This window comes from Saccostrea echinata, unplaced genomic scaffold (genome assembly GCF_033153115.1).
Source record: "Saccostrea echinata isolate AGI-Se365-2 ecotype Australia unplaced genomic scaffold, CSIRO_AGI_Sech_v1 ptg000024l, whole genome shotgun sequence".
NCBI classification, from domain to species: domain Eukaryota; kingdom Metazoa; phylum Mollusca; class Bivalvia; order Ostreida; family Ostreidae; genus Saccostrea; species Saccostrea echinata.
The window spans coordinates 855,553-867,357 of NW_026889773.1; the positions used below are offsets into that span (position 1 = coordinate 855,553).

An 11,805-nucleotide genomic window follows, 5' to 3' on the forward strand; every position below is an offset into this window, starting at 1 on the left:
AAGGCTTGCAACTCTTTTCTCATCGTTTGCCTCACCTCCCTTAAACTTCGCCGGATTATTTATCGAAAGAATAAGAAAACATGGAATATGTATACATCAATAAATTCGTTATACATTCTTATTCCTTTTCATATTTCCATTTAATTTTTATGTGCCCCCGATTTGCAAATATTTCGATTAAATCACCCTCATCTAGGGTAAATTTTGTTGATGTGCACCAGCTGGGACGGAAGTGCCCGGTATTTTCGGGTATCATCATTACGTGTAATGTCATTCGGAACATTAAATGCGAGAAGGAATAAATCCCGAATTTTCTCTTCATATAACATGTAACGGTAAGTTCTGTGAATAACAAGATAACTTTAACTAGCAAATTCTAATGAATGAAGATTGATTTTTAACAGACGACCTAGACAACCAAATTTCACAATATTGTTATTAAAAAGCCTGGAATTTTTTTTTAATGCAGAACATTTAAAAAGTTAGAGTTACCGTTATTGCACTTCCGTCCCAGCTGGTGCACATCAACAAAATTTACCCTAAATGCGGGTGATTTAATCGAAATATTTACAAATCGGGGCCACATAAAAATTAAATGGAAATATGAAAAGGAAGAAGAATGTATAACGAATTTATTGATGTATACATATTCCATGTTTTTTTATTCTTTCGATAAATAATCCGGCGAAGTTTAAGCGAGGTGAGGCAGACGATGAGAAAAGAGTTGCAAGCCTTCTCTCTTTTTATGTATCAGTCGAAAACGATATATTTATAAACAGCTCATAGAGACAAAAGAGTTACATTATTGATAACATACAGTGCGTATTAGCATACAAAAATAGGAAAAAGGTGACTCGACCCCAGATTTAAAAAGGAAAAAAATGGAAAGGGGGGGGGGGGTCCATACCCCAAGTGCCTGTGCTTACATTATCCACGCTTAAATTCAATAAGCTCTTAAAGAAAGAAACAATTTTATAAATCACACAATTTATGAAATAATACAACAGTCATCTATAGCTTTTAATTCCCCATCCCGCGGAGACAAGCCCTCAGCCGCCCTATTTCTCACTATTTCCATTGCTTCACCTTCTGGTATTTCTGGATTTTCTTTCATGTAATCTTTTTTATCTTTTTCAAGAATTTTGGTTGCTTTGTCATAGTACTTATGTGTGTAATGTTCTTTTCCCCGTCTAGAATTTTCCTTGATTAGATTTGTAAGCATATCGTCAAACTTTTGAACACATTCAGAAGGTATTTTCTTTTTGCTGTCTCCAAATATGACATGTCTACCACTGCATTTTACGTTCAATTCAACAACTTCTTTGGCTTCTGACATCATTTCCGTTAGCTGACTTTCGTCATTTTCTAGCTTTGAAATAACAAGGATCATATACTTAAATGCACTTTCTTCTAATAATTTATCCAGAAGTTCCAGCATTTTCATATCTTCCGCTGTTATCCGCTCCGCTGCGGACAAAACCAAAACAATGGCGTGGAATCCTGGAGACGTGCAAAACAAACATCGTCTGATATCTGATTCTACATCTATTCCCGCATCTTTGGGTGAACTCATTCCTGGTGTATCATATATTCGATACAGAAAGCCATTTCTGATCCCTACACCATATTCACACCTCCTTGTGACAGATGACCAACATCTTTTACTGACAAAATGCTGTTTTCCTAATAATCCGTTTCCGGTATGACTTTTACCTGCTCCTATTTTTCCAATAAGAATGACTCGTCTTTCTTCCGGTCCAGGCTTACTGTTCTTTCCTCTATCTTGAGAAAATACTGCCACTTGTGCTGCAGACCTCTCTAGAATACAGACGGAATTATTTTTAAAAAAAATACTTTCCTGATTACTTCCTTACTTTAATATTTTCCCTGACAAATCTGAGTAAATCAAAACAACTAAAATCAAGTCAACATCATCTTATACTATGAGTTTTTATTCGTATTGGTAAAGAAATTGGTTCACTTGCAATTGCTGATACTTTTTAGCTCACCTGAGCCAAAGGCTCAAGTGAGCTTTTCTGAACAAAGAGTGTACGGCGTCTGTCGTCTGTAGTAGTCCGTAAACTTTCCACATTTTCGACCTCTCAAGAACCACTGGGCCAATTTTAACCAAACTTGCCACAAAGCATCCTTGGGTGAAGGGGATTAGAGTTTGTTCATGGGAAGTGCCACGCTCTCTTTCAAGGGGAGATAATTAAGAATTCCTGAAAATTTGGTGGCATCATTTAAAAATTTTCTTCTCAAGAACCAGTGGTCAAGAAATGGTGAAACTTATGTGAAAGCTTCATTACATACTGTAGATTCAAGTTTGTTCATATCCTGGCCCCCGGGGATAGGACATGGCCGCAAGAGGGGGTCGAAGTTTTACATAGGAATATATAGGAAATGTCTTTGAAAATCCTCTTCTCTAGAACAGCAAAGCCATGTTTAGTCATATTAAAAGAGAAGTAACCTCAGGTAGTGTAGATTCAAGTTTGTTCCAATCATGATCCTTGGGGGTAGGGCAGGGCCACAACAGGGGGTTAAAGTTTTACATAGTTTTATATATGTGTAATGGTTAAGGGGCATTTGAGTAAAGCGCATTGAAGACCTCATATAATGCAATGACCTGACAACCCTTTCAGTGGACTAGCCAAACTAAAGGGTATATAAGGCAAAGCTTTGGGAAAGTCAGGCTAAAAGCTAGCAGAAGAAATTAAATGTTAATCAGCAGTAAAGAAGTTAAGGTATTCCATCCCTAATAGCAACAGATTCAATGAAATTGAATACATAACAGATGTGAAGGTGTTTAATACTCAGTACATGTATATATTTAGACATAATTCCCATTTATTATTATCAGCATGTAAGGATGGAATGTGTCCTAATTTATGACCTTGAATTTTAGTAAGGGTTATCTCCCTCTGTTTCTAATCAATAAAAAATCAATTTTAAAAAACTTATCTGGTATAAAAAAAAAATCGTTTTCAATTGTCATTCTATTTCTATTGTTTTAATGCATCTTTCCACCACAGTATTTATTGATATTATTATATTATTATTTGAATTATCATTAAAAAAAATCACTTGTCCTCATCGACTTCAATGCAATCTTTGTTAATTATTTCTCTTGGTAAATCCTTTTCTACTGTGAAATGTTTGTAAATAGGAAATATCTTTAAAATCTTCTTCTCAATAACAACTAAGCCATTATTAGTCATATTAGTCATACAGAAGCAACCTTAGGTATTGTAGAATCAAGTTTGTTCAAATCATGGGGGGCACAACAGAGGTTCAATTAAGTTTTGCATGAGAAAAAAATATAGGAATCATCTTGAAAAAATCTTCTGCTCAAGAACAGCAAAGCCATCATTAGTCATATTATTATAGAAGCATCCTCAGGTGGTGTAGATTCTAATTTGTTCAAATTAAGGGTGTGTATGATGGGGCTATAATGAGAGATCAGAGTTTTACATAGGAAAACATATGATTGATTGATTGTATGTTGTTTTACGTCCTGTTCGAGAATTTTTCACTCATAGAGACTTCACCATATACCGGTGAAGGGCTTCAAATTTAGACCTTTACTCGGCACTCTGACAGGGTCATTGAGCAGTGAGGACCTACGCCTGCTGTGACACGGGGCCTCGGTTATTAAGGTCTCATCCGAAGGACCAGCAACTTTCACTTCAAAGTGTCGAGCGCTTGATGAAGGAACAGTTGCTACCATTTTTTTGTCGACTTAGGTCAGTCACGGCCGGGGCTCGAACCCACGACCTTCCCTCTGAAGAGCTCTACAGAATGAGCTACCGTGACGATGGAATACATAGGAAAAAAATCTTTAAAATTCTTCTGTTTAAGAACAGCAAAGCCATGATTAGTAATATTGATATAGAAGCATCCTGAGGTAGTGTAAATTAAAGTTTCTCCCTCCTCCCCTGTTCAATACTGAACTGATTTCTACTTCTTCCTAGCCTATGAGCTCAGGTAAGCGATGTGGCCCATGGGCCTCTTGTTTATTGTAATCCAGTCATTTGTGGTCTGATTCTTATGAAAGAATATCCCGTTTTCAGTGTTAATTGTTGAAACCTAGGTTTTATGAATATAGCGAGGTGAGACTAGTTCTTGATTTTTAGAACACTAAACTTTAGAGCAGAAGGTTCATTGTAACATAAAACTCAAAGATCTTTTTTTTTTTTTTTTTTTTTTTTTAAATTGAACAATCCTGTATTTAAAAAAAGGTGTAAGAACTACTATTTTCTATGATTTATGGCAAAAATGCAAAACGATTTATTATTACTAAAAATAAAATGTACTTTCTTTTATTACATTTTTAACAGTGAAATACTGTGATTTATTTATTGAATAAAAGTGATATTCTCTCACAGTGTGAAAGGATACTAAAGTGATATTCTCTCACAATGTGAAAGAATATCAATGTAAGTAAAAAATAATTTTTGGCCTATCATAAGATAGAGAAAATAAACCATCTTGATAGAGACTAAAACTGCCAATTTCTTCCCAAATATGTCGCTAAATCCATATTATATACTGTTTTCAATCACACAACTGCTAAGCTATGGCGTCTCAACTGCTCAACTATGATGTCACAGACTATGACACTGTGTTAAGAAAAGACAGAGGCCAAGAGAAAATCAAAGAAAATGTAATAAACAGAAAATTCAATGTTTTGTAGTTTGATATGGCATTTATTTCACTCGGGCACAGGATTTTTTGATATTTGAGAATCAAAAAATCCTGTCCCACTCGTGAAATAAATGCCATATCCGACTACAAAACATTGAATATCCTCTATATATCACATAAAAGGTGTAAAAGTCATTTCTAAGCTTATTTTCTCAAACATTTTATCACTTTACATCATTTACACATATAACAAATACGACATTTTATGCAAGGAGCATTGCATGAAATATATTTGATGCAAGCATTAAATTTGGACTTCAACTTTTTGCACTGACAATATGAATACCTAGGAGCAAGACAGTCTCCCTGAAAAAAAAAGTGTAAGAATAACATTGTACATTGTAAGAAAGTCAGCACAAAATTAAATCTTCCAAATGACATATTTTATGCACAATAGTGTGCTGTTAAATATACATTTTGTATTTTTCAAAAATGATATTATCTCTCTTGGTTCTTCTTTCAGAAGTGATGCTTTAGTAAATGTTGATGAAGATTGATAAAAAATAATAAAAATAGGGGAAAGTTCCTCTTAGGGAAAATTTTTGTAATTCAAAGTCAATACTGGTTTCGAACTCAGAATCACATATTTAATTGATTTGTTTTTTATTTCCAATGAAATTCAACTGTTTTGTTTTTGTTGATTATATCCAGTGAGAGTGGCCTTTCTGTATAATATCCTTAACATAGGATAGCACTATGAAGAAGAATAGTAATCCATGATGTAACTCGCCTTTCCTGTTGCTTAATATGGTAGGTCTGTATTCCTATGTCAGAAATGTTTGGATTTTTTTAAGACATGCATCACCTTTCGTATCGTTACTAATGGCCAGTGAATACATAAAGGCCATATGTAAGGTCTATGGTGAAAAAGATGCATTGTACATTTCTGTGCTTCAATTTTTTCTTACTTATTTTAATCATCTCTATTATCTTCTTTGCATTTATATTCTACACAAGTTTTATGTAGTTTAAGCACAGAATATTTGTTCCTCTGAGAGATAGACAATGCTTCACAGAAACGCTTAGTCTCTTATATGTAAAAACTGAACAGCTTTAACTTCCTCATTCAGCATAAATACAGAAGCATGTTTGCCAGCACGTATTCTAACAGGAATTATCTATGCATCTGTTCACAAAAGAACTGTAGATCTTCAATTTATTTACTCATCATAAAACATAGGCCATAGTCAGCATCCAAGTTATTATTGATAGTATGAATCCCAAATACCACCTGCGTACTATAGGTAATAATTCGAATTTTAGTTGGACATACTAGTCCAAAAACAACTCCTCGATAACTAATCAGGAAAATACAGGTCACATCCGAATCAAAATCACAGGTCACATCCGAATCAAAATCACAGGTCACATCCGAATCAAAATCACGATTAAAAGTATGCATCCTTATTGTCAACATCCATGTACGTTTGTTCAATACAGGAATTATGCATAGCTTCTTCGATATAAATCTGGGTACATACCTCTATTTTCAGAATCAGTAGGGAAGAACGTATTTGAAAATTCCTGAACTTGCAATTAGTAGAGTACTAAAACAAAATAGTTCCTGAACTTGCAATCAGTACAGAAAACAAGCATTCTGAGAGTATTGCATTAGGAATACTAGTCCCCTAACGGCAAGTGTAATCTGGTTCCCGTTAAGAATTGAAAATGCCATAATTCCGTCAAAAATTAATGAAGCGGAACGAAATGCAAACTTGATCTATAACTAATCAAGGCAAAGCCACATACCAAAAATCAGCTCAAAAATCAACCTTTTAATTTCCCACTTTTACTTTCAATTTCAGATCATGTGCATTTTGCCGAATAACGAATCTGACATGCCAACTCGAGGTTTTATAAAGTTTTAGGAGAGAGAATTTGAAAAGCTTCATTTGAGGGGTGCCCCATCCTCCAACAAAAAATTAGAGGGCAAGCTGTTTGAGAAAACGTTAAGATTGTCGCCTGTTGGAAACGTATTAGTGGACTGTACTCATCTGCTAAAAATTTTTAACCTGATCAGCCATCAAGAAATCTAGGTCATTTGCAGCATGCAAAACCTTATTTGATAAGAAAATACTAAAATATATAAAGGTTGATGTGAAAATTCCAAAAGAACCACGCCCATTGCAATTCCCCAAAAGACCTTGGAAAGATATCAAAATTCCGAACCTTATTGCAAATTTACAGGATCAGGCCACTTTTTTAGCTTACTCTAAATATATAGAAGTTATGACAACAAGCATTCTGAGAGTATTGCATTAGCAATACTAGTCCCCTAACGGCAAGTGTAATCTGGTTCCCGTTAAAAATTGAAAATGCCATAATTCCGTCAAAAATCAATGAAGTGGAATGAAATGCAAACTTGATCTATAACTCATCAAGGCAGAGTCACATACCAAATATCAGCTCAATATCTGCAAAAGTTTAGAAAAAAATTGCGGAAAACCCTGAAAAATTGGAAAGGTCCTAATTCCATCAAAAAAGTGGAACGAAATGCAAACTTGATCTGTAACTATCAAGATACACTCACATACCAAAAATCAGCTCAATATCTGCAAGCGTTTAGAAAAAAAGTGCGGAAAACCAAGTGGGACAGACTGACAGACAGACAGAGGGACAGCTAGACGGACAGCTAGACAGACAGACAGACGGACGGACAGACACAGAGGAAACCTATAGTCCCCTCCGGTTTCACCGGTAGGGGACTAATAAAGTATGACGAACTGGGTATCAATAATATTAATATAAATTTGTAGAATGTATTTATCTACTGTTTTAAGGAACACCAACCTGATGCTCTGAAAGATTCATCCTTTTCTTTAGAGGTGGCCATCTTAATCTAAGAAAATTGAAGTTAAGAAACATAGATTTTGAAATCTTTGCTTTCTTTCAAACTGAAAGAGCAGAAACGAAATTGATACTATTGCTCAAACAGTAAATATAAGCAAATTAGAACAAAGCATCGAACTGTGACGAAAATATATAATGTTTGTTTGGTGCATGAACATAAAGTGCGCGTAGTGTGATAAAACGAGTTTTCTGCTTCACATGACACATGTCCCTTCCAGGCATGCACCAAAAGAACTGATGCACATAATATTAATAAGTTTGATTATTTTTCTATTAAAAAGCCTTTTACTTTCTTTAATTCAAATAGAGTGTACTTACACAAGAACAGTGCTTTCTGTGTCTGAACCTTTTGGAGGTCGCCACTTAGTAGCACTGTAAAGATTACAGACAGATTCCTCCGCGGCTGACTCATAATTGACTGCAGACAAGCCATATGTGAGGAGTTCTTTACCATAGTGAAAACAGTAAAACTATTGAGGTCATACTGGTTGTAGAAATGTTACAATTCCTCCCAAAGATGGATTTTTATCGCTGAACAAAACTCTATCGGTATGTAGTTGACATTTTTCCATTTTGCACAAATAAGCGTCTCGACTTCACAGAAGTTAAAAACAGTGCGTATTAAAGCGATTGTAGGCGTTGTCCTTAAAAGATGTTCCAACGTTATACTGAATTTGATGGCGACATCAATGCTATTTGTTGCCATTTCATCCCGTTGGCTCCAATATATTATATCTTGTTAATGAAGATGGAGAATAAGGTACCATTGAGTTATTTTCATATTTCATCTATATATACATTGCAGACTATTGATTCAAAAATATTGTTTTCTTGTTTTATATACTATCATAATTCTGGGTTATTTTGGACGTAATACTCACAATTTGTTGAGGTGTAAAATCCTGTCAGCTTATGTTTGAGGAATTGTAATGGCCCTTGGCAAGGTCATTTGAACAGAGTAAAGGACACATTTGTAAATTTTTTTTTAAATGATGTGCTCGGGGGCATTCAAAACACTTTTTGAATGATGATTGGACTTTAGGCTTCAGATATTTAATATACTAATGCAAAATTACTTGACAATTTTCATATAATGAAACATATTTAATTGGTATTAATAATAAAGTGCATCAAGTCCTGAGCGTCCCTGTCAATGTATACGCACACAACAATTTTTATATGACAGGTTTTCAAAATATGGTTTCTTCTTTTCGGCCGATTTAATATCTTCAATAGCTTTATAACATTAATGTTCGTACTCTCATATAAGGCGATTAGTTTTTATCATATGTCAGGGTCATCTCTGATACATGTATTACTCTACAGTAATTTCTCTGAATCATTACTTTGCGCAAACATGTTAAAATGCCCTTTCCCACATACCTATAACTGAGTAACTCCTCCATAATTGCGGGTAAATTTCTTTTTCTAACTCTTTCTTTCTGCGAAGAAAACTGAAAACTTCAAACCACATCAAAATCGAAATGTTCTACACCATTTTGTGCCTTGACTTATGATATGACAATAGCCTCATCTGGCTTTTAAAATCGGGCATATCTAGGGCCAATTGGATGTAGAGTCGAAAAAGAAAGAGAGATTGAGGATTTTGGTGGTCTATAGGTCAAGGTTAGCGTTCGAGTGGACAGCAGTGCTAATCACAATCCAGTTTTCGTTGGAAATGTACACTCTGAGTATATTGGCCATAGCATTTTTTTTTTGGCCAGGAAAATGAAATGTTTCAGAAACATACATATATAAGCCCCCATGTGGCAATGTCATAAAGGGTCAACTTAGTTTAGAATGTCTGTAATAATAGTGAAAAAATGGTTGGCCCAATAGTCAGGGGAAAAAATTACTTGAATTTTGATCTCTATCAGATCTCGATATCATTAGGCGTATTTTACTACTTCAAGGGTACAAGTGTATCAAGTTTGATGTCTCCCAACCAAAGCGGTCAATATCTTCCCACGTCCAGTTTGACCTTTACCTTTGATCTTGTAGCCTAAAAATCAACAAGGGTCATTGACTCCTTAGGCGGAATCAAAGTACCAAGTCTGGTATCTGTCAAAGCGGCCAATATCTTCTTAACGAGGTTCGCTCCTGAGCTTTTGAGCAGATTTTTATCTTAACCTATATTTCAAAAAGTCTGAATAATGTTTTAATTCTTACAATAAATTTGGATTCTACAATGCCAATTCAACTATATTCAGTTAAAATTCCATGATTAAATTCCATACCAAAAGCATTAAGTGCTTGTTAAATTTTTAATGCCAGAAAAATGAATTTTTTGAGTGCAAAAAGGTCAAATAATTGAACATGCGGAGTAATTTGAAATTTTTTTCATTGTCACAAATTTTAGTGTGTCTATTTAAGAAGAAATAAGACTGTGTCTGTTCCCATTATTTATTTTAATAAAAAATATTGGACGAAAAACTTTTAAAATTGATTTATGTCTAATACGTTTTTACAGTGCAAAAAGGTCAAACTAAATGCTCTGTAGCGCCAAAAGAAGCGCATTGACCCCCATTTTTTGTTTTGATTTTTAGTTGAGCTATGTGTATTAATTCTAAAAATATACTTGATAAAAAAATCTCATTACTTTTGATGGCAGGATCCAACCTCCTTAAGTTCAGTTTCATATGTATCCTTTGACCTTTGACCTTATGACCTAAAAATCAATAAGCATTATGCACTTCCTACAGAGAATTGATGGACCAGTTTAATGTCAGTCAAGCAAAGGGTTTTCAACAGACTAAGCAAACAATATCTTTCTTCCTCTTAAGTAGTTTTACGTTAACCTTTGGCCTTGTGAACTCGAAATCAATAGGAATCATTTACTTCTTAGAATGAACCAATGTACCAATTTTGATGTCTGTCAAGCAAAGCTAGGGTTCTCAAGAGACTTGGTGACCGACAGGTGCAAAGCAATATACCCCTTTTTTTAAGGTGTATGTAGCTGACTTACATCTAGTTTAATTCATGATCATACTAGACCAATTTCAGGAAGAAATAAATGTATCTAGACCATTTAACAAACAACAGAGGTGCTTAAAAGCTCCAGTGCCCGAATCACTGAAAAAATTCTGATCAACCCTTCATAGCTTACTAGTATGCTTTTAATTTTCTAGAAATGGAGATGGCGGAATTAAAGCACAAGACACAACCGGAAGTCAAGGTCTCACGAGTTCTTGTGGTCGGAGGCATAGGACATGGGAAAAGCTCCTTCATTAACAGTATGTTGGGAGAGGACAAGTGTGCTGTGGGAAATACTTGGGGAGTTGACAAGACAATAACCAAAGAAGTACAAGAATATGATTGTAAACGAAAAGATGACGTAATAACCTTCATAGACACGCCGTCATTAAGTACACTAACGTCAAATAGTAAATTCAAGGACCTTTTCAAAACTGGATTTCATGCTGTTGTTATTGTCTTTTCAATAAAATCAGTCACACAACCTCGAACGTCTGTGTTAGAGCAAGTAAAGACCTTGTTTGGAGGCGAAATATTTCGGTATGCTCTTGTTGTTTTAACGTTTGGAGACTATTTGGGAGATTCAACAGTTGAAGAATTCTCAAATGCTAATAGTGAATTAAAAGATTTCTTGGAAAAAATGGGTGACAAGCCTGTTGTAATAAGTAACATACTTGAAAAGGACAGTGCAGAAGCTAATGACCAGAAAACGCGGTTTTTTGTTTACTTGGAATCTGTACTTAGAAGAAATGAAGACACACTGAGAGAGAACGGATTTTGTTCACGTTTATGTTCGTGTTGCAGAAGGTGTTGTTCTTGGTGTGCAAAACTCATTTACAACATGGACGGATAAATTCAACCAAAAACTAATACATGTATATAAAAAAACAAATACGGATCCAGTTGGTAACTCCAAAATCGCAACAACAAAAAATCTGTCTTGATATCTCGTGTCATGTTCAAAACAGGAACTTTGAATTAAATTAATTTTTTTATAAAATATTATTTAAAATAAAAATGCCTGTAAATTTATGATTTTTTCCTCTTTAAAATACTATAGTACTACAATATCAAAATATTTGCCATTTAGGCACTTTTATAAAGTACTTTTAGAAAATTTAAATATTCTCCAGTATCACGAAAAATACATTCTACATGCATGACGGCAAGATGCAATTGAAGTGAACATATTGAGATATAAATCCCTCCCATATCTTTTCAAAAAACTTATTATTTGTATCAATAATTCAAAGTCTAAAAGGTTATATAAAAAAAGTA

At 34.4% G+C, this 11,805-nt stretch overlaps 2 protein-coding genes across 2 annotated transcripts; one reads left to right on the plus strand and one right to left on the minus strand.

Moving 5' to 3' along the window:
• Window positions 1–903: 903 nt before the first annotated feature.
• Window positions 904–7,919, minus strand: LOC133191678 (GTPase IMAP family member 4-like). The gene is made up of 3 exons (XM_061327410.1): window positions 7,873–7,919; window positions 7,495–7,543; window positions 904–1,818 (listed from the first exon to the last, which is right to left on the minus strand). The coding sequence occupies exons 2-3, from the start codon at window positions 7,535–7,537 to the stop codon at window positions 989–991; spliced, it is 873 nt and encodes a 290-aa protein (XP_061183394.1). The 5' UTR covers window positions 7,538–7,543; window positions 7,873–7,919; the 3' UTR covers window positions 904–988.
• Window positions 7,920–7,950: 31 nt separating this feature from the next.
• Window positions 7,951–11,559, plus strand: LOC133191680 (uncharacterized). Its single transcript, XM_061327413.1, has 2 exons — window positions 7,951–8,103; window positions 10,683–11,559. Exon 2 carries the CDS (start codon window positions 10,685–10,687, stop codon window positions 11,378–11,380), a length of 696 nt encoding a protein of 231 aa, XP_061183397.1. The 5' UTR covers window positions 7,951–8,103; window positions 10,683–10,684; the 3' UTR covers window positions 11,381–11,559.
• Window positions 11,560–11,805: the final 246 nt, after the last annotated feature.